The sequence below is a fragment of the Cadophora gregata genome (genome assembly GCF_030347475.1).
Source record: "Cadophora gregata isolate MNR1 chromosome Unknown scaffold_16, whole genome shotgun sequence".
Classification (NCBI taxonomy): Eukaryota; Fungi; Ascomycota; class Leotiomycetes; order Helotiales; family Ploettnerulaceae; genus Cadophora; species Cadophora gregata.
Window position 1 is genome coordinate 343473 of NW_026695939.1, and position 23212 is coordinate 366684.

The window sequence follows — 23212 nt, forward strand, 5'->3', positions numbered from 1 at the left end:
CATAGAAAATCCCACAGATGAAGTCCCCACTCTTACCCCCACCTTTTCTTAACAATTTATAGAGATACTAATGCCTGGAAATCGCTGCTTCTGGTTTAAAAGGTGGCCCAAAAGAAAAGGTGGAGACTTAATTTCTATCAGCACTTCTTTTCATAATGGGAAGGTGGCCGAGCCTAATGGTTGTCGAGAATCAAGATTATGGAAAACCGCCAGAACAAATCAATATCTGCACGTTTTTCTCCAATAGGAAGGCAGTTGAATCTGTGACAAGCTGCATTGCGGCTACTTGGAATTAAGGGCTGACTCAGAACAGACTGGCGAGCCCGTAACCCGAGTGAAAGGATATCATTCGCCGCTGAACGACGATGCGCCGATTGTCAACAATAGCAGCCCTGAACAGCTGGAGGAAACACTTGATAAGATGAAGAAAGGGCCTACATGGCCGCTTGGCGACACGGTGTGTGCTGGGGTTTAGTGTAAGCAGGATCATCGTTCACCATCGAAGTCTCATAGTGAGTCGATCGGAATGGAAGCGATAGGTCAAGCTGGTCCTGGTTCGAAGCGAGCACTATGCGGGGTTAGGTAAACACACTCGGGTTCGGGTCTCTGCCCTCCGAAAACGAAAACGTAGTTTGATCGACAGCCATGCACCCTCCCACACCAAAACGAAATATTTGCACACGTAAATATCACATGGAAATGCGGAGGTGCATTAAGCTGCAGTGCTTAAGTCGCGAGGAAATGGTACCTTCTTGTCGAACAACACGCTATAATTCGTAATGCATATTGTTGCTTAGCGCAACAGATTATCCACCAGTTGTAATCAAAAGAGCTGATGCTAGGTTGTTGGAACTTAGTGTTTCTGTTGACAACACAAGCGAGAAAAAGCTTCGATTATCCGCAATTTAAAGAGGTTGACTAACTTCGACTTGATAATGACACTCCCAGTTCTCTCAATATATATTTTTACGTTGACCAGCAGTACCTTTCTTGACCCGAAGGCCCACATTTAGTCTTCAATTTATTATCAAGCAATGAAGGAATCAGTTCATGTTGTCACGATAACAGAATGAGTAGTCATACTATGCAAATGCTACAGCTAGTGGACCTCTGACTAAAGATGCTGGTTTGGGTGTATAGGAACGCGGCCGTCTTGAGAACACGCTCAATGTCGTGAACATGATGGCCATGGAAAGGTTCTCTTTCATAGTAATTCTCATCATAGACACCGGCATTGCACCGTAACTCCCCATACCTATGTCTCTAGACAGATCTATGTTCCCGTCTCTTCCAGCTTGCTGCCTGTCCAAAATTATTCTGCAAGATGGCTTCACCCGCTACCAATGTTGCTCAGTCCGTAGAGCTTGGCGAGTTAGACGACGGCACTTTCGAGCACCTACCTTCTACAACAATTGCTGAAACAATCTGGGCCATATCCTATTTCATCTACACTGGCGACAACGAGGTGCGATTTACTCGGACTACTGCCAAGCGCTTGAACAATTCTCGCAGTGATGTTGCCAGTAGAAAGTGGCTGTCATGTATCAGAAGCTACCAGGTGGACCTAAACGCAACACCGGCCGAGATCGCGAAATCGGGCCGTGAAATGGCGCCAGAAATTAGAGAAGATGCCCAAGAACATCAGACTGGTCCCTCGTCGCTTGCTTTGACACAGATCGTAAGACAGACTGAGCTCCTCTTTGCTCAAGGAGATGAAGTCTCAGAGTGGAGGGACTATGCTAAAAGAAATAACCCGGTGAGTTTTGTCTACCACTCAATAGAGGCAGCTTTGGGTAAGGAGTAACAATACATGCTGAACTTTCTTTCTTTTCAGCATTCGATGATATTTTGTGTCTCTATGGTGGAGAGCCTCGCCAAAGGCATCCTTTTCGCAAACAGCCACGAACTTCAGGAAAAACTCGCAGATATCGCAGACACTTTGCAACAAGTTAGCGAGCTGGTCCAGAAGAACTGGTCGTCTCCCCTAAGCCAGTTGAGTTTCATGGGTCCAGCTAACTGGAATCGCATAACCCGATTAGCCCCAACGCCAGTTGCGGTCGGTGAATCTGTGATGTGTGACATATTGGACTACCAACGCCAGGTCCGACCGGAATGCATTGCTGTAGATGCATGGGATGGTAGCTTTACTTATGCTGAACTTCATTCATATTCGCTTCGAATGGCTACGTTGCTACTGCAGAGAGGAGTTACGCCAGAAGAGAGGATTGGTATATGTATAAAGAAGAGCAAATGGGCCGCCATCGCCATCTGGGGCACTCTTCTAGCCGGTTGTACTTGTGTAACTATCGAAATACGAAATACTCGGAAGCGCATGGAGACCATTCTCAAACAAGTTGGCGCTCGATTCGTCGTGGCAGACGAATTCACAGCGCCAGTCATGGATACCTTGGGGTTGCGTACACTTCGCTGCCAGTCTGATGCCCTTGAGGCCATCGACGCTTCAAACTCCGCCCTCGCATGGCCAGAGATTCTACCATCCACTATGGCGTATATTATCTTCACCTCGGGAAGTACGGGAATCCCGAAGGGCGTGATGGTGGATCATGGTCCTTTATACCAATCAACAGTTGAACTCGCCGAAGCTTTTCACGTCGAGGAAACGTCCAAGTTCTTCCAATATTCTGGCTTTAGCTTTGACGTCGCTATGTCCGATATGTTTACAACCATGCTGAAAGGAGGATGTCTCTATATTCCTTCTGAAGAGGACCGACTTGACAATCTTTCCCTCGTCTTGGGGGAGAGCAAGGCCACCCACGCTACCCTCACAAGCACTGTCATGATGCAGATCCGGCCGGAAGACACGCCTCATCTTCGATACGTCATTGCAGTGGGGGAAAGCCTCTCTCGAGAGAACTTTCGCCGTTTAAGTCCTCATATGCGGGTTATGTCGTCGTGGGGAACCACTGAAACGGTCTTGTTCGATACCGTTGCGGAACCAGAACATCTGGCTTCTGACTATTACAACGGCGGATTGCCAAAAGGACCCTGTGTTTGGGTGGTGGAGCCATCCGACCCAAGCAAGCCGAAGCCTATTGGCGCCATTGGAGAACTCATGGTTGAAGGGCCCTTGGTCACCAGAGGATATGTGGGAGATTCAGAACGCACGGCACAGAAGCTCATCCAAGCTCCATCGTGGCTGAAGAGCTTTCGAGGCAAGCAGGAGGAGCATCTCTGCTTTCTGACTGGGGATCATGGGGTCCTCAACGGTGATGGTACGGTGTCCTACGCTGGCCGTGGAGATAGGCAGGTAAAAGTTCGTGGGCAACGAGTGGAACTTGGGGAAATCGAACATGCTATCCGTGTTGTTGAGCCCGTTCTTGACCAGGTCGCCGTTGAAGCCGTCAAACTTCAAACAAGAAATAACTCCCAGGCACTGGTGGCCTTTGTAAGTCAACGGGATAGGTGCCATCAGGAGTCGTTATCGGAGCTCCTGCCTATGGATGAAGAATCTAAACGGATTTTCCGAGTTGTCCAGTCCAGGCTGCTGGAGTATCTGCCTCGCTACATGGTGCCATCGACTTTCATTCCTGTGCCGGCATTGCCCAAAACTATGACCGGAAAGAGTAATAGGAAAGCCCTCCAGCAGTGGGGAGCATCATTGTCCGAAAAACAACTTTCGAGCTACCAGTTGCGTGATACACTAATATCTCGATCACCTGCAACACCTGACGAAGAGCTGCTTTTGCGGATATGGGCGGGCTTGCTGCAGATCCCTGAGACTTCCCTAGGTGCCGAGGATAACTTTTTCCAGATTGGCGGCGATTCGGTCAAGGCAATCGAGTTGGTCGCAGCACTTCGAGATTGTGGCCGAGCATTGACCGTTGCCCAGGTCTTCCAGAACCCCCAGATGAGCAATCTAGCAAATTTCTTAGAATATGTCAACGAGGCGTCAGCAGATCACAAGTCACCCGAACCTTTCGAATTACTTCCCGGCTTTGTTAACGAGCAGGGTGCTGTGCAAGAGGCTGCTCGGGTTTGCCAGGTCGGGGAGGACATGATTGAAGACATCTATCCCACCACGCCTATGCAGGAAGCATTGATGGCCATCTCTGCACATCGCTCTCGCACATACACCCATCGAGCAATATTCAGAATACCAGGATCTCTGGATATGGCTCGCTTTAAACAGTCTTGGGAAATTTTGGTGTCCGAGCAACCAATTCTTCGAACGCGGATCATCGCCTTGCCTAGTGCAGGAACAATGCAGGTAGTTCTGCGGGAGGGCGTAGAGTGGCATACCAATTTGACCTTGGATGCGTTTGTTGAACATGATGACGAGACAACATTCAGGTATGGGTCGGCTCTTAGTCGTTATGCGATCGTCCGTAATGACACGGACAATCTCTTCTTCGTTTGGAGTAGTCACCATGCCATTTCCGATGGATGGTCCAGACCCGCTATGTTCAATGAGCTCAAATATATCTATCACCACGGCATCGCTCACCTGCAAAAGCCCTATTCTTTATTCATTAGCTACCTCAACCGGCTCAATCTGCCAGAGTCTAGCGAATTCTGGAAGGACCAATTTCCAGATATAGTTGAAGGATTCCCTCGGTTGCCCAGTCCCGACTATGTCCCCCAAGCACAGCAAAAACGGTCTTTGAGGATCGACCTGCACCGGGAAACCGCTTCCCAGATCACTACGACCTCCTTGGTTCAGGCGGCATGGGCTTTTGTCACTGCTACTTACGCAGATGCGGATGAAGCTGTATTTGGCCTGACTCTATCTGGACGAGATGCTCCGGTTCAAGGAATTACCCGAATGATGGGTATCACGATTACAACAGTCCCCGTCAGGGTAATCTTGGATAACACCATGACTATCTTGGAATATCTGGAAGAAGTACAGCAATACATATTGCAGGTAAAGCAGCACCAGCACGTCGGCCTTCAACAAATCTATCGTTTGAGTTCGGAGGCGCGATCTGCCGCCAACTTCCAGAACCTGCTCGTCGTCCAACCTACAAGTGAGGAGGAGGACTACAGAGGACTTCTTGATATGGGGTTAGAGCTTTCCCAACGGGAGGAAAGGGATACTGGCAACCACGCATTACTAGTTCAGTGTGTCATAAACGAAGAAAGCCGCTTGTTGCAGGTGGACGCATACTTTGATGACAAGTGCATTTCTGTCCAGCAAGTGGAATGCATGTTGTACCTTTTCGAGCACATCCTTGGGCAACTGGCCTCCGAATCCACTGGCCGTTCCCTGTACGATTTGGATAGAATGTCACCTCACGACCTGGGTCTCTTGGGCGAAATTAATGGTCAGATGCCTCTGGCCGTAGAACGCACATTACACGGGTTATTCCAAGAGCGAGTACGGGAGTCACCTGACGCCGTTGCACTTGATGGATTCGATGGCCAGCTCACGTACGCTGAGTTAGATCGCATATCCGATCAACTAGCGCACCATATTCATCTCAATGCTGGTGTCGGGGTCGAATCACGCGTGGTCCTGTGCTTTGCAAAGTCTACGATTCCCGTTGTTGCCATTCTGGGTACCTTGAAAGCTGGGGGTGTTTGCATCTCAATCAACCCTGAACACCCTACTGTCCGCTTGATAGAACTCTGCGAAGAGGTTGAAGCTGATATCGTACTTTGTGACGAGGCAAATGTGGATCGATTTCAAAGCCACGTAGCTCACGTACTGGGCATCACAAACTCTCTGCTGCAGGAGTTCAAATCGGCTACTGTATCCCGTCCAGACCTCGCTACAGTATTACCGAGCAATGCTTCATTTGTCATTTTCACGTCGGGCAGTACTGGTAAGCCAAAAGCATCAGTTTTAGAGCACCGTTCTTTGGCCACAGACTTGATTGGGCTAGGCGAGCGGGTATGCTGGAGTCCGCAGTCCCGAACGCTGCAATTCTCGGCATATACATTCGACGCACATATAGTGGAGATAATCGGAACGTTGATACATGGTGGCTGCGTGTGCATCATCTCCGACCACGAGCGTATGAACTTTCTTTCTGATGCGATTAACGAACGACGTGCCAACTGGGCGCTACTCACAAAGACTGTCTCCCGTCTGTTGGAGCCAGAAGAGGTTCCTACACTAAAACACCTCATTCTAAGCGGCGAGCCCAACGGACGTCAAGATTACTGGCGATGGGCAACTCATCTACGACTGCTCAACGGCATGGGCCCATCTGAGTGTACACCTTTGGTCTGCGTGACCCGGCCCGTGACACCAACCGATGATCCAGCCAACATTGGGTCTGCTGTTGGTTGTCACCTCTGGGTTACAGATCGCCGCCGACAGGATCGTCTTGTGCCGATCGGCTGTGTCGGTGAGCTTTTGGTTGAGGGCCCCATAGTGGGTCGAGGATACGTGAACAGGCCGAAGGAGAATACAGCTGCCTTCATCCACAACCCGGCATGGTCCCAGGATGGATCTGGACGATCTAGGAGATTCTACCGCTCAGGCGACCTGGCCAAGATGAATGTGGATGGAAGCATTGTCTTCATTGGTCGTGCCGATGGTCAAGTGAAGATACATGGCCAGCGCGTCGAGTTGGGAGAGATCGAAGATCACATTCGTCGTTGCAACCCTTCCTTTCCAACTAGTGCTGTTGACGTCCTCAAGTTTTCTCGTCGGGGAGGCACAAGTGCATTAGCTGTCTTCTGGATCCATGACAGAAATGGACAAGCCGAAAGTTCAAATGGTGCTGATGTCGACAGAGCTACACTTTGCATGGATGATAACACAGTCTCCGAGTCCCAAAAAGTGCAAGCTAGGCTTGCAGACCTTCTTCCGCAATATATGGTACCTAGTATATTCATTCCGGTTAGGTATTTGCCATTCAACGCGTCGGGAAAGCTGGAGCGACGAAAACTCCGCGAATGGGTGGCAGCACTGGACACCCACGAACTCGGAGACTATTTCCTGTCGAGCCGCACAAAATCGCGTCCGCCAGAAACTAATATGGAGAAGCGACTACAAGCGCTATGGGCCAAGGTTCTTGACGTACCCATGAACACCATTAGTGCTCGCGAGAACTTCTTTCGCGCAGGAGGGGATTCTGTACTGTCTATAAAGCTCATTGCCGACGCACGAGCTGAGGGCATTGCCATGACTGTGGCTGACGTCTTCCGGATGCCTCTCCTCGAGGATATGGCCCTTACCATGTTGGATTTGAGCAAGGTCAAGGCCAAGATGGCCATTACAGACACGGACGTGGAGCCATTCTGGTTGATCAAGGACCAGATATCGCCGCCCACGGCCATTAAAGAGGCAGCTGAGGACTGCAACACTACTCCTGAACTTATCGAGGATATTTACCCCTGTACACCGATACAAGAGGCGCTAATGGCAGCTTCATCTCACCAGGCGGAGGCGTACACTTACGACGTCATCCTGAGACTACCAAGATCTATGGATCTCGGGCGATTTAAGTCTTCTTGGGAGAAGCTTGTGACCGCACATGCCATTTTCCGCACCCGCATCGTCTTTAAACGGGGAATCGGTTCCTTGCAAGTGGTCTTACGCTCTACGATCACCTGGCATAGCATCAAGGGAATACCGGTAGATCGCTACCTTGCGCAGGATCCGCCTCTACTCGTTGAATATGGAAGCGAGTTATGTCGATTCAGCCTCATTGAAAGCGACGGCGAGACTGTGTTTGTCGGAAAGTTTCACCACGCTCTCTATGACGGTTGGTCGCTTATGCGTACATACGAAGCATTTGGTTGTATTTTTCTCCATGGCGCCTTACCACAACCCGCAATCCCCTACAACAGATTCCTGTCATACCTCTCCGCCACAGAAGCCGATAAATCAGATGCTTTCTGGAGGTCCCAATTTACCACCATTGTCGAGACCTATCCCCGGTCGCCATATGGCCATACCCCTCGCCCAGGACAGAGTAGATCCGCAACAATCCCTTTCAAACGCAGGTTAACATCTGACGTGACCGCGGCGACAGTGATACAGACCGCTTGGGCACTGCTTATGGCTCTGTACACTGGCAATGAAGCCGACGTGATCTTTGGTCAAACATTCTCCGGACGAGACGCGCCGGTTGATGGGATCACACATATCATTGGCCCGACTTTGACATCGGTTCCCGTCCGAGTGCCATTGGAATGGGATTCGACTGTCGCAGATCTGCTATGTAGTGTGCAGAAAATCACTGCTGATATTCGGAAGCATCAGCATGTTGGTCTGCAGCACATCCGTCGTCTCAGCCCCGAGGCCAAAGCCGCTACAGAGTTCCAGAACCTCTTGATAGTCCATACTATGGGAGACGCGGAAATCACTTCTCCTATGAGCTCGCTCGGTATCGAGATCGTCAAGAGCAAAGCTGAGGAGTCTTCGGATCTGGCTCTGACGGCTGAATGTACTATCATGCAGCCAGATATACTACATACGCTCATAACTTACGACGCTGTGCTTGTGCCGGACCAACAAGTGGAATTGATGCTGCGTCAGCTTGAGCATACAGTATCCGTGCTCCTTGAAGAATCCAGTTCGACGAAACTTCGAAACCTCGACTTGGTCTCTCCGTGCGACCTCGATCATCTGATTGGGTGGAACAGGGTGACAAAGTATGCAAATGAGACATTGCACGAGCTGGTGGAAGCTCAGGCACGAGCCACCCCTGATGCCGTTGCAACTTCTGGCTTTGATGGAGAATACACCTACCAGAAACTTGATGCCACTGCTGATAGATTGGCAGCCTATTTGGGCTCGAAAGGGGTAGGTCCCGAGAAGCGTGTTGTGCTCAGCTTCAGAAAGTCGACATGGCCCATTATTGCCATGCTGGCGGTGCTGAAGTGCGGCGGCGTCTGTGTGTCCGTCAACTTCGAACATCCTTTGAGCAGGCGATTGGATATCGTTCAGGACTTGGAGCCGGTGGTAATATTATGTGATTCTGATCAGGAGACGGAGTACTTGCAACATCACCAGCAGATCGTGACCGTGAACGATGCTCTATTTGACGATAAAATATCCGAGGGGCCTTCGGATTGGATGCGACCAAAGGTTCGGCCGGAAAACGCGGCTTTCATCGTCTATACCTCTGGCAGCACAGGAAAGCCAAAAGGCTGCATACTTGAGCACCATGCAGTCTGTCTATCTCAGAAAATAAATGCACGTACGATGAGAATCACACGACAGACAAGGGCTCTTCAATTTGCCACATACACATGGGATCCCAGCATCCTCGAAATCTTTGGAACCTTGATACAGGGTGGATGTGTGGTTGTCATCTCAGACGACGAGCGTATGAACAACTTGACAGAGGTCATTAATGCTCGAAGAGTGACATGGACCTTCCAGACCCCCACAGTTGCTCAGGTGATTAGCCCAAAGGCAGTACCGACCTTGGAGACGGTTGTATTTTGTGGCGAGCCCCTTACGCAGAAAGTAGTACGGCGCTGGTCTGCGGACACCAATGCGCAGCTGATCAACTTCTATTCTGCGGCCGAAACTGCCAACATTGGGACCATAAACTTCAACCCCGACGCGCAGGATGGACTCATAAGCATTGGAAAAGCTAATGGGTGTGGCCTGTGGATTGTGGATCGTAACAACTCGGATCAGCTCGTCCCTGTCGGTTGCGTCGGTGAGCTTCTGATCGAGGGTCACGCAGTTGTTAGAGGTTATTGGAGACGACCGGAAGCCAATAACGCTGCTTTCATCGAAAACCCTCTCTGGTCGAAATCGCAAGCAGAGGCGCCCCAGAGTCGACGCTTCTACAAGACGGGAGATATCGCCTATTTCAATCCAGATGGCAGTGTTCAGCTGCTAGGAAGGGCCGATAAGCAAGTCAAGATCCGTGGCCAGCGCGTTGAGCTTTCGGAGATTGAGTATCAGATTCACCAGCAGCTGCCCCAGGGTAGCGAAGTCACTGTAGATATTGTGGACTGGGGTACTTCGACGTTGACTTCATTTATCAGACTGCCGACATTCGCTTTCCACCATCAAGAGGATGGCCTCTTAGTAGTTAGGAAGGAAGAACTCGAGCATTTCCAGGAAGTTGTGAAGAACCTCCTGCAGTTGCTGCCTGAAAAGCTTCCTCAATACATGGTTCCGTTGGTTTTCGTACCGGTTTCGATGACACCGAAGTTGGCGTCGACCAAGACAGACAGAAAGCGTCTTAAGGAATTCGCACAGAGCCTACCAAAGGATGAATTTGTCAGTGGCGGCTTGAGTGTTGCAAAAGAACCACCCCGCGACAACGTTGAAGCCATCCTGCAGCTTGTTTGGTCGCAGATATTGAAGCAAGATCTGGATGATATTGGCATCCATGATAGCTTCATATCGCTAGGCGGTGACTCGATCATCGCAATGCAGTCCGTGTCAGAATGTCGCCGACTGGGTTTGAAGCTTCTTGTGTCAACCATTCTGAAAGAAAGGACGATCGCCGCGATCGCTCCTCTCTGCACGCCTCTCCACTTCTCTATTGAGCCTGGTTCGAAGTCAACCACGCTCAAAGAGGAGCTAGCCCACCCAAAGAGGTTTCCATACTTGGACGTAGCAGATAAAGAGCTGGAAAGTTTGCTTTCTGAGCTCAACATTATACTCGAGCTCGGCGGTTGCGAAGATGAAGTTGATATTATCGAAGACATATACCCATGCACGATCATGCAGGAGGGGATCCTCTTCAGCCAACAAAAAGACAGCGAGGCATACCAGATCGAATGTGTCTGGGAGTTCACAGATCATGCGTCTCTCAAGGATAACCTCCCGCAACGGATGACACAAGCATGGAATACCATAATCCAGAGGCATACCAGTCTGAGGACATGTATCATCGAGCATGCTACTGAACAGAAGCAGTTTGTCCAAGTTGTGCTCAAAAACCACCCGCACTCGAGATTTACTATAGCAGAGGAACTGATCGATACCACCTCGGAGACCCCGGCTTTTCATGAGTGTGGGCAGAATGACTTGTGGCCATATTTGCCTCGGCTCGCATTATTCTGTACTGCAAATGGACGGGTTGCATGCCGCCTTAATATCAGCCACGTTCTTGTCGATGGTATTTCAGTCGACCTCTTCATAAACGAGCTCTTACAATTGCTGGTAGGAAGTGATCTGGGATCGTCGGCAATGGACTTTGCGGCGTATATCAACTACGAACAGAATTTGGAACAAGATCAGAGTATCAAGTACTGGGCCGATTTCCTCAAGGAGGTCCAGCCTTGCCATCTTCCTACACTTGAGCGCGGTATGAAGAGACACTCAGAGTCGCGGGAATACGACTACATAACACTCTCGGAGGATGCAGCTAATAGCCTCGCACCATTTTGCCAGCGGCTGGGCATAACCCAAGCTGTCTTGATACAGACGGCTTGGGCTATTGTGCTCGGAGTTTTCACTGATCGACAAGATGTCTGCTTTGGATATATTGCCTCAACACGTGACTCTCCTCTCGATCGCATCCAAGAGACAATCGGCTTGTTCATAAGCATGCAGGTATGTCGTGTGCAGATAGACGGCATCGCCAAAGATCTATTGCGAAAAGTGCAGAGTGATGTGATTGGCGGCTTAGACAGCCGCCACTGTTCACTTGCTCTGATCCAGAACATGCTAGGCCTGAAAGGAGTGCCGCTCTTCAACACCTGTGTGACAATTAGAGGAGCAATTGATGCAACTACCTCGACACAGAGAGCTGGTCTGATCAAAACAATAACTGGAGTGGCGAAAACAGAGGTACGTTCGAAAGACTTCCCCTCCATTGCTTCTGAAATCCATTTCTGACCTCGAATAATACAGTTCGCCATCAACCTGGATGCAACTATCACCCCTTCGGGAGCTGAAATCAGTATGACATACCAGAAAAGTATGGTGTCACTGGAATATGTCAACAGTATTGCCGGGTCACTGGAAATCGTTCTGCAAGGCCTTTTGAAAGCAGAAAATCAACCGGTCTGCTGCCTAGAAGTTGTAGGACGGCACGACCGCACAACACTTGAGCAGTGGAACTCATCACCGCTGGAGAGCGTCGATGCCACTCTCCATGGCCTTTTTGAGCAACAGGCACGAGCAACGCCTGACGCTCTTGCCATTCACAGTCTCGATGGGCAATACACATATGCCCAACTCAACACTATGGCCGAGAAGCTTGCTGGGCTCTTGATGGCGCGCGGAGTGAAACCTGAAGATCGGGTTGTGCTCTATTTCGCAAACTCATCCTGGCTCCTTATCTCCATGCTAGCCACACTGAAAATTGGTGGTATCTGTGTTCTAACCCCGCCAGAAGTGGCCAGCGGTCACTTGTTGGAAATTTGCAAGGACACGAAACCGCATCTTGTACTCTCCGATGATCAAAATGCACCTCGGTTCCATGGCCATGCGTCTCATGTCATATCAATCAACGAGAGTCTGTTTGAACAGCTCAAGGTGCAACATAAATGGACATCACCAACTGTGCAGCCGACCAACGCAGCTTTTGCGGTGTATGCATCTAGACACAACGGGGAGCTTCAGGGGTGTATATTTGAGCACCACTCGGTCTGCAAGAGCCAGCTCGAAAATATCAGGGCTTTCAACATTACAAAGTCCACTCGAGCTATTCAGATTTCCCTCAATTCACAGTGTAGCAGCATAGGCGAAATGTTTGCTCCACTGCTTGCCGGGGCCTGTGTCTATGTTACTTCAGACGACGAGTGCAAAGGTGACTTAGCGAGGCTCATCAATGAGAAGAAGGCAGAATGGATAATGCTTCCATCTGCGATGGCACGGTGTCTACTACCGTCAGATGTGCCGACTATAAAGACGCTCATACTCAGCGGCAAATCTCTTAGCCAACAAGCTGTTGAGACTTGGCATGGAAATGGCGTACATCTTGCCAGCTACTGGACGCCATCTGAAGGCTTTGGCTCTGTCTGCATTAACACGGAGGTCGCCGTTCACACTGACCCCATGCAAATTGGTCGGGCGAGTGGTTGCAGAATTTGGATCACTAGACGAGACAGGCCGCAGAACCTTCTGCCTATTGGTTGCGTAGGAGAGATACTCGTCGAAGGACCGATGATAGGTCGTGGCTATGTCGACAAGCCGGCGATCACAGAGGCGGATTTCGTGACTGACCTGAACTGGTCCAACGACGGACTTGGTCATTCTCGAAGGTTCTATCGAACTGGTGAATTGGGCCAGTTTGAGCCCAATGGTAGTGTCATTCTGGTTGGACAGCCTGGCGATTTGGTGGATATCCAAGGGCGGCGAGTAGGCCTCAACCGGATAAGACACGAAATCACCGAGAGTTTAGCCCCGGGAAGCGAAGCAGCCGTTCTAGTGGTGGCCGAAAGACTGGTTGCGTTTGTGAAACTTGATGTCTTCTCCTCAGTAGAGATGCAGGCTACCACAAGCATCGAGGTGGAAGATTTGGAAAGCAAGCAAGTGTTTCAGGGGGAGATGGATCTGCTACGACTGTCACTCGCCGGTACCCTACCTCCACATATGGTACCTTCGATCTACGTCCCAGTCTCCAGCATTCCCACCACGCCTTTAGTAGCTGAAGCCAGACGACAATTGGAGAACCTTGCCCGGTCTTTAATCGGGAAATCGGAACTGCTGCAAGAGGAAGTATCAAACAAGAAGCAACCCAGAAACGACATGGAGCGTGATCTTCAGAGAGTCTGGGCTGAAGTGCTCCACCAACCGACATCCAGAATCGGAATGGATGACACTTTCATGTCCCTTGGTGGGGACTCGCTGGCAGCCATGCGGACTGTTGGACAATGCCGCAAGATTGGCATCAAGGTCACAGTGCTCATGCTCTTCAGAGACAATAATATTGCTGCTATCGCGGAGAAATGTAGCATGGCTTCTACCGCCGCAGTTCATTCTCGTCAGCTCATCGAAACTGTGGATGGACAGCACTTTAGGTTGTCTCCGATTCAGAAGCGGTATATGGAGCTAGAACCCGGTAACAGCGGGGTCCTGAACAATCAGAGCATTTTCTGTCGCGTCAGAAAAAGTGTCACCGCTGCTCAGGTGCGGGCTGCATTCGAAATCATTGTAGATCACCATGCCATGTTGCGCGCACGATTCTCCCAGAGCTCAAATGGGGAGTGGCAGCAGGCCACAATGGCGCCTGGGAGTGGTTCATACAGGTTCAGGGCACATTCCCTGCAAAGCATGGACGAAGAAAGCATCACGCAGTATGCTAATGAGGCTGGGTCGTCCCTCAACATCATCACGGGTCCTATATTTTCGGTGGATTTCTTCCAAATTTCCAGCCAGGATGGGACGGTGTTCTTGACCGCCCATCACCTGGTCATAGACATCGTATCTTGGCAACTGATACTGCGCGATTTTGAGGACTACATGGAGAGCGGTAAGCTGATGAGTTCATCAGATATCACATGGCAGCAATGGTGCAGTATGCAAGAGGCTGAAGCTAGGAGCCAAACTTCAGCAGGCCATGTGTTCCCTCTCGTGGTACCTCCAAACATGTTCCAGTATTGGGAGGTTCCTGCCAATGAGAACATTTTTGCCGATGAGGTAGTACAGTGCTTCGAACTCCCCGCTGTTACTACCGACCTTGTCCTTGGCAAGAGCAATTTGGCAATGGGGTTCACCTCACTGGATATTCTCCTTGGATCCCTTCTGTCTGCTTTCCACCAGGTATTTCCCGACAGGGACGTTCCGTCTGTCAATATTGAGCATCACGGCCGCGAATCCTGCGAGGGTGCTGATGTTGACTTGTCGCAAGTGGTAGGATGGTTCACCACTATGTATCCAGTTCATGTTGCCTTCGAAGCGAGTACTACCTCTATAGACGCCACACAGCTAGTCATGGAACAGCGTCGGAGGATTCCCCGCAACGGCCGGCCATATTTTGCCTACCGCCACTTAAATGCTGATGGAGCTGCTACCTTTACGGACCATGAGCCGTTGGAGCTACTCGTCAATTATACTGGCGTCTTCCAGCAAAACGGATCTAGCGACAGTGCGATCCAGCTGGACTCTCGTATCAAAAATACGGTCATTGATATAGATAAGCAACATCACCGATGGGCTATGATCGACGTGGAAATCGGCGTTTATGTGGGGATTATGTCTGTGAGCTTTCATCTCAACAGGAAAATGCGACATTTCGACCGGATCCAACAGTGGATTGAGAGGTATAGACTAATCGTCATGGAGACCGCCCACGCCTTGTCGAAGAAGTCCTCACAGCGCTCGCTCGGGGATTTCCCGTTGCTTGATATCGGCTCCGACCAGCTGAATACACTGCTCTCCAAGGACCTCCCCCAGCTCGGCATTGACTCCCTGGATAACGTCGAGGATATTTTGCCACTGTCACCTTTCCAGAAGTATTCGATCGAATCCAACTTGGCTGCACCGGCGAGGCACTGGATCACATACTATGTTGATTTACCCCTCGATGTGGATGTTGCCAGGCTGAGGCATGCGTGTATCGATATAGTTCGTCACTACTCTATCCTTCGCACCATTTTTGTCAGGCACGGCAGAGGGTTCCTCCAAGTAGTTCTCAAGCATGTGGAGCCTCCGGTGGAATTCTACCAGTCGAGGGACGACGAGATTGCTGAGTTTATGGCGCGCGTGTTCCAAACGGACCTGGACGGACTTTCACCACTGGGTCATCCAATTGTACACTTCATGGTCCTCCGCACACCCAAACATGCTCGCCTGCTTTTGCGCTGCTCCCATGCTCAACTCGACGCGCTCAGTCGCACGGGCTTCATCAGGACTTTCGTGCCACTGTACGAAGGCCGATCGACTCCTCTTTTGCCGTCTGTCGGCTACTCCGAATTCATGCGCCATGCTCGCCAGCATCGTCAGGAAGGCATTAGCTACTGGCGCATGCTGCTATCAGGGGCAAAGCCTACCACGATTGTGAACGCGGCTGATCCGCCCGCTTTCGAGGACACTGGTCTGATCCGAGTAGAGAGAATGATGCCACAGCTCCGCTCGCTAGACAATGTCACATCCGCGTCTGTATTCAATGCCGCCTGCGCGTTGTTGTTACGCTCGATGACAAAATCCCCAGATGTGACGTTTGGGCGTATAACCTCGGGCCGCACCGCGCTTGATCCCGAGCTTCATGACATGGTCGGACCATGCACGGACATCATCCCGGTTCGTGTGCAGTTTCGCGACGGAGGCTCCCGCCCCTTGGACATCGTGCGTGAGGTGCACCAGCAATTTGTCAACTCCATCCCCTACGAAACTGTCGGCTTGGACGACATTATCCGTGATTGCACGAACTGGTCCACTTCAATGGCCAAATTCCCCGTTATCACCCAGCATATCAATCACGAGGAGGAATCAGCAGCCGAACTATCCACAGGCGGCGAGTTTCAGCTGAATGTGTGGGATCCTGTGGACGCGGATCCATTCCCTTGGAGTTTCTGCCTGGCTGCGTTTCCAAGCCGGGCCGGTGTGCGCATATCTCTAGCTGCGAACACTCGGTACATTGAGCCCGCGGTTATTGAACAGGCTCTGAAGGGTTTGTGTGCTATCCTTGAGAGCCTCGCACAACATCGGGATGTTTAGGGAAATTTGACGGGTGCAGTGATGTATTTTGAGCGTAACAAAGGATTGCAAAAGTTGGTCATAATTCATTTTCATTTCTCGTACTATTGTATAGAACATTTTCTGTTCCTCTATCTAAAACATATTCTCAGGTTTCAAGAACAATTTGTAGCTTGGAGTACTGAGGTTTCAAATACGCACAATTTAGCAGAGCTGTCTGGCCCCAAGCCTTCAACCAGATACATCACTAGACTCAAGAAAGATGTGGAGACAGAGTAGACGAAATAAATGGCTTTCATATCTTGTATCAAGACGAACAATCAGATAGAATTCTGCGCGTGATCTCTGCAGAATGATCCATCCCATGCAGGCATGTGAAATTCGGCGAGCAAGAGAAGCGGACAGGGTTTCGTGGAGGATCACCTCACCTGGTCAATGTGAGAGGCGAATACTATTCAGTTTATTCGAAGCATGCAGCCATCAATAACAATATACTGACGGCACCTTCTGTGACAACTATCGTTTACCAAACCAAGTGGTTGACGGAATTTTTTACATGATATGACTAAATTAATAGTGACGTTAGCGCAGTCACGTCATATAATTTGATGTGCAGCAGGTCATCGGTGAGGTCAGATTTTTGACAAGCAATTATGACATAATACTGGAGTAAAGTTTTGACAAAAGGATATTTGTACCAATTTTATGCAATACAAATGTTTTGAGGGTCGCCAGTTACGTGGACTCGTTGCTGTCATGTTGGAGCTGACAAAAAAGACCACTGCCAATTTGAAGCAATTTACGAGCCTGTGTGAAGAGACTGCCTAGGTTCACTAATGTAAGCTGACGATGTTAGTAAAATACCAATTCTAATTCAAACCCCATAAGTGACATAGTGACTTTCATCCCGTCAACTGTCGAAAACACACTTTTCCACGGGATAGCGCTCGTGCGGGTCACTGAAGCTGCTCATCACGTGCGTATGTCAACAGTTCCTCGCTTAATTACAGGGCATTCCTTTAGGCTACCCTCCCCTCCCCTTGTAAAATGTGTATTTCGATTCGCATTTGAGAGGATAATTACCCCTCGAGTCTCCTACTGAGCCTGTCCCTGAAAATAAATCTGTGTGTCCTTCTATCCCGGTTGAAATCTTGAAGGGTAGATTTGTGAATCGGGAGCCGACAGTCTACAGATCTGAGGGGCTAACGTCAGATAAGTCCATATGAGCCAAACATAGATTCTCATCCTACAGCGTAGCAATGAAATAATTTTGGGAGTTCAATATATGATATTTTGAGGAACAAGATCATATAGAGATAAGCAGGACGAGATTTTTCAAGCATTTCATGCTGTACAAACCCCAATAGCACCATTAACTACTACCCTACTACTGACTTGAACGATGATATTGAAGATTAGTGACAGTCTGAAAGTGGGAATAAACAGTTTGAAATTTGAAGAAAGTCTACTTCTCGATACCGAATACAGTGAATGACCTCAACTAAGATGAAAATGTCGGAATGAACTATCGAAGTGTCCAAAGCCACTAGTATTGTCGCTGGCTTCCGATAATCTCGACTTCAAAACCCATGTTTTCAAGCACAGCCCTATCCAGGCACGCTCCACTGCCATACACGAATCGAGGAAGTTTCATGACTTTCGCCAGGTGATTCCAATCTAGAAACGCATTTTCGACACCTGCGCTACGATTGCAGTTCCCAGCAGTCCCAAAAGTAATGGAAGACGAAACGTGGGTTTTAAACCCATTCTCCAGCAAGCCGCAACGGTCCTGCTCGAAGACGTCCGAAACTCTGTTCGGGACATTTGTTGACTTAGTGCTTGAAGACGAGGGGGTTGCTACCCCGCTACTGCCAGCAGTTGCGGCAACACTATCAGCACCTGGGCCACCGTCGGCTCCATTGACGCATGAACTCATTGCAGGAGTTTGAGGTATGACGCGAAACTGGTCCCAGTTCGTTGCGACCAAAACAGCATGGGCACCGCCGCAGGCTTCTTCGCCCGAACCGCAAACTTTCAAAAGGCTATCATCTTTATTGATCCCTAGATCGCCGTATATCTGCTGTTCCCTGACCCAAGGATCATAGATGTTGACCCTTGCCCCTTCACGGAGGAGTCCGTTGACCAGATCGATGGCACAAGTCTCCCTCGTGTCTGCGGTGTTCTCTTTGAAGGAAAATCCGAGAACCGCTATTATCTTTCCCTCCATGTTGTTGTTGAACCTTGACACAATCCGTGCAACTGACCGCAGCTTTTGATTTGTATTGATGGTCAAGACGCTTTCCCAGTACGCAGCAATATCGTCCAGGTGGATGCTTTTACAGAGGTACACAAGGCTTTTGATGTCCTTTTTGAAGCAAGATCCACCAAATCCGAACGATGATCGTAACATGTGAGGGCCGATCCGTTTATCGCTACCCACTGCTTGGGCGACCTCCTGGACATTTGCCCCCGTTGCCTCACATATCACACTCAGAGCATTCATGCTGCTAATCCTTTGCGCTAGCAGTGCGTTGGCGGCGAATTTGGACAGCTCTGCCGAGAACAAATTGATTGTGATAATGTGCGCGCGCGGTACCCAAGTTGCATAAACATCGGACAAAGCTTCGGCTGCGAGAAGGCCGCTCTGGGTCTTTAGTGATCCGATAAGGATGCGATCGGGGAAGCGCAAGTTTTGGACAGCAGTCCCTTCTGCCAAGAATTCAGGATTAGATAATACTTCGAACTTGACGCCTTTACATGCGTTGGCCTCGAGAACCTTTCTTATGATCTGACCTGTCCCGACGGGGACTGTACTTTTTTCAACCACGATTTTGTCGGTCTCAGCGAAATTCGCAATAGATATGGCAACCTCCTCGAATCGAGCAGTATCCAACGCGTAGCCAGATCCGCCACCCCGCGCCTTGGTTGGCGTATCAACACTGATCACGATGGCATCGGCTATTTTGATACTCTCCTCTAGCTGCGTTGTAAAATGTAGGTTTTTCTGCCAGTCGCGAGCAAATTTAACCACATCGAGGAGATCAGGCTCGCAAACAGGCAGTTCATCCGACTGCCAGGCCTTGATACGTTCTACATTACGGTCGACGACGGTGACCTGGACATCAGGGCACCGGCTCGCTATAACTGCCGCGGTTGGTCCGCCCTACAAAAGTTGTTAGCACTATTACATCCACGGTCAATAGGGCTTTTAGGGATCGTACAACGTAGCCCGCACCGATAAAACAGATGTGAGAAATATGCCCAGTCCATTCGCCATTTCGCGTATGGGGATCGCTCTGCTGGCGGTAACCCATGATTCTATGACTTAGTTAACACAATGATCTTGTTCCAAAGACCGATTCATTACCTTCCTAGCTGGCCTGGATTTCTGTACATGATACGCGATTGGAATGTCTACAAATCTGCCGGTATGGGTTGGATCTTGGCCTTGGCATCAATAAGTAACAGCAGCCTTAGACATAAAACTCTGGTCATATTGCACTACCACGACAGTGCTACCGTTGTCATTTTACGTGGCATTGGATGATACAAAATTATATTATCCAACATATGACATTGTGATACATATGCTCTAAAGCGAGCAAGATTTATTATGTGAGCCCACGTCACCCCTACCAACTACGAACTGAGAATGATCAGTGGCGGGTATCACACAAGGAGCGGTCGTACAGACAGCTCCGCCATCTGTCCATAACAGCAGAGTATGCCTCTGACCCGGCTCACTGATGCTGCCTACTCTTCGAGAAGCCGTGCTACTCGTTTTAGCACTCTTCGATAGCCGTATTCCCCTTTCGACATGTCTGTTATTGTGACCGGCGTAAGTACAGATCTAGACAAGCACCCCACATCAGCACTTGCTAGTTGTTGACAGTGAAAAGGGAGCTGGCTTTATCGGGTCCCACCTGGTGGAATACCTATTGGAAGAAAACAAGAAGGTAGTGGTCATTGATTCACTATGGACGGGCTCGTTAGAGAACATTGACATGTTCTTTAAAAACTCAAACTTTCGCTTTATCAAGTGAGTGCTCCCAACTTGGGGTCAACAACAGGTGAAAGCGAACGCTGATCCAGAAGATGAAGAGCCGATGTAAGAGAGATGAGACATTCGATTCCGGAAGTCGGAACGATCTTGGAAATTTATCACCTCGCTTGTCCTGCTAGCCCTGACTATTTCGGTTCAAATCCAGTGGACATTCTGGAGACCTGCTTCACTGGAACCAAGAACATGCTTGACATGGCGGTGACCAACAACGCGAAGATCCTGATTGCCAGCACCTCCGGTAAGTGCGAGCCTGAATTCAAGTCCCATCTCTTGTTCACGGTGTGTATAAACCATCTTGTTGTGTGCTAAATAAGTCATTCGTGGTGAACAGAAATCTACGGAGACCCCAAGGTGATTCCACAAGGCGAAACATACTGGGGCAACACCAATTCATTTGGACCCCGATCGTGTTATGACGAAGGAAAGCGCATCACCGAAGCTTTGGCATACGGTTATCAGCGGAAGTATGGCCTTCAGGTTAGAATTGCCCGCATATTCAATGCGTACGGACCATCTATGAAGATGACAGACGGGCGTGCCGTGCCAAACTTCATTGCAGCGGCCATGCAGGCTGAGCCAATCCACATATATGGTGATGGAAGTGCGACCCGATGCTTCCAGTTTGTCTCAGATTGCGTACGAGGACTTGTAGCTCTCATGAAGAGCGACTATTCGAACCCAGTCAATATTGGCAGCGACGTCGAGACCAGCATCAACGACATAGCGAAGTTGGTTACAGAGTTGGTGGCGCAGAAGTTGAAAAGTCCTACCAGACTCCCCATAAAGTATCTGCCCAAGAGGGAGGATGACCCTTACAGGAGGAAGCCTGATATAAGTCTGGCTAAGAAAGAACTTGATTGGAAGCCAATGGTGGAACTACACGCTGGTCTTGATATCACAGTCGAATGGTTTTTGCTGGACAAGGTGGCACATCATTAGCTAACAAAAGTCGAAACGTTTCCTTATTGTTGGGCAAAACTTCTTTTTCATCAAATCTAGGCAACATTTGGCGATACAAGTGGAGTAACAAAGTGTGGGTAAGATGTCCAAGGACGACGTCAGTAAAATCCTATGGCTAGGTTATATACAAACAAAAATGCAAAATTGGAGAATTCTATGAACCATCAGTCACTGGCACCTTTCGAAAAACGTTACCGACCATCATAGCGGAGGAGCATATATATTTGATTTGGGGACTGAAGACGCTATGACCAATGTGACATGACTATTTACTCAACAGATCCTTCGTGATTTGATTCATCTCGGCTATCAAAAGTCTCTAACAATCCTGCTACCAACACCTTCTCTCTGACTGGCGGGAACTTGATTGCGTCTATCTTTCGATCTTGCGTGAAGTGCGTGCTAATATATCGTAGATAACGACCAAAAGTGTTTGGCTTAGAATCCGCATCGTGATTCTCCGGCTGGCCCCATAGGTCTGCCAGGGTTGGGACATCATGATCTCTCCAACGATATAGCTTCAACATCGCAGCCTTGGAGAGCAGAGACTGGAAAAACTCGTTTGCCTCTTGGAAGCCTTCCGAGTCTTGATCCCGGTCAAACCGCGTTTTGAAAAAGTCGAATTGCTTGGGGCCACTATCATTTGTTAGCATCGCTGCCGATGCAAACTCTTGATAAGCTATGAGCAGCACTCGGTTCTTGCAGTACGTCGGGCCGCTGAACCCATCGTATGGGTCCTCCAGCAGCCTCAATCGCTCGTATGCCAGGTAAGCTTGAAAATAGTCCAACTTATCGCCAGAGGCCCCTTGGAAAACGTGACTGATTTGTCCATCCCGGACAATGTGATCGAATAGAGGGTGGGCATGTATTCCCTTATTGTTGGTTCTGTCAGTCCATGCCTCCAGAAGCACAAGCATCCAACGTTTGATGAAGCCATTTCCCATGCGGCCAGCAATGAAGAAGTTTTCGGCGATGCCGGACTTCAAGGTCGGATCGCAGGAAGCCACGGCTACTTGGAATTTTGATTTCGGATCCTTCAGGGCAGACCAGCAGACTTGATCGAGGTGCATCAACAAGATGATACCAACGTCCATCCAGACACCGCCATGCTGAAAGATACATGGTAAGCGAATGGTATCAGATGTGTTCGCGCCAGCGTACCGCCCAGTGGTTCTTCCGTCGTGCAGATGCTTGGGCAGGGTTCTTTCATCCAGGAAGTTGAAGATGTTCGCTGGGGATCCATGACCAAGGTCAAGGACGCGGATGGTCCATTTCGGGCCCATCATTCTCGCCCACCCGAGAACGTTTCGTTTCTGCCATTCTGGCATATTCTCGAAGCCTGAATGCCAAAACGCCCATATGTTCTCCTCAGAAGTGACTGGGGGAGGATTGGTGATTTTGTGTATGATGTCCTCATCCGACCGATCATCGAGGGGTAGTGGTTTGAGATTGAGTCGTTCGGTCATAGACTCGAGTGCTTTGAAGTCGCTCATTTTCATCTTCTTCCAGGAAATTACTGTCACTAGAAACAGTACCGGATTGCCAGTTCGAGAGACGTCTATAACAATAGTTACGGGTTTGTGATAGATAAAAGGCTCCAGAATTGACGTAAGTCACGAATAGAATTATAACCAATTCCCTTCAAATTCCAAACCATATCTTATTTTTCTATTATGCAACTCGGGATGCACCCAGTTATCATGAAAATAAAC

The 23212-nt window shown here is 49.5% G+C and overlaps 4 protein-coding genes across 4 annotated transcripts; 2 read left to right on the forward strand and 2 right to left on the reverse strand.

Moving 5' to 3' along the window:
* Positions 1 to 1324: 1324 nt before the first annotated feature.
* ONS95_005369 (uncharacterized protein) lies at positions 1325 to 16909 on the forward strand (the record flags this gene model as incomplete). Its single annotated transcript, XM_058498776.1, has 4 exons — positions 1325 to 1756; positions 1835 to 11683; positions 11747 to 16551; positions 16630 to 16909. The coding sequence occupies 3 exons, from the start codon at positions 1325 to 1327 to the stop codon at positions 16496 to 16498; spliced, it is 15033 nt and encodes a 5010-aa protein (XP_058351042.1). The 3' UTR covers positions 16499 to 16551; positions 16630 to 16909.
* Positions 16910 to 18023: 1114 nt separating this feature from the next.
* On the reverse strand, positions 18024 to 19791 carry UGD1_1 (UDP-glucose 6-dehydrogenase 1; the record flags this gene model as incomplete). Its single annotated transcript, XM_058498777.1, has 2 exons — positions 18024 to 19640; positions 19699 to 19791. 2 exons carry the CDS (start codon positions 19789 to 19791, stop codon positions 18024 to 18026), a joined length of 1710 nt encoding a protein of 569 aa, XP_058351043.1.
* Positions 19792 to 20294: 503 nt separating this feature from the next.
* Positions 20295 to 21479, forward strand: UXS1 (UDP-glucuronic acid decarboxylase 1; the record flags this gene model as incomplete). Its single annotated transcript, XM_058498778.1, has 4 exons — positions 20295 to 20315; positions 20377 to 20516; positions 20579 to 20778; positions 20872 to 21479. 4 exons carry the CDS (start codon positions 20295 to 20297, stop codon positions 21477 to 21479), a joined length of 969 nt encoding a protein of 322 aa, XP_058351044.1.
* Positions 21480 to 21769: 290 nt separating this feature from the next.
* ONS95_005372 (uncharacterized protein) lies at positions 21770 to 22999 on the reverse strand (the record flags this gene model as incomplete). Its single annotated transcript, XM_058498779.1, has 1 exon — positions 21770 to 22999. One exon carries the CDS (start codon positions 22997 to 22999, stop codon positions 21770 to 21772), a length of 1230 nt encoding a protein of 409 aa, XP_058351045.1.
* Positions 23000 to 23212: the final 213 nt, after the last annotated feature.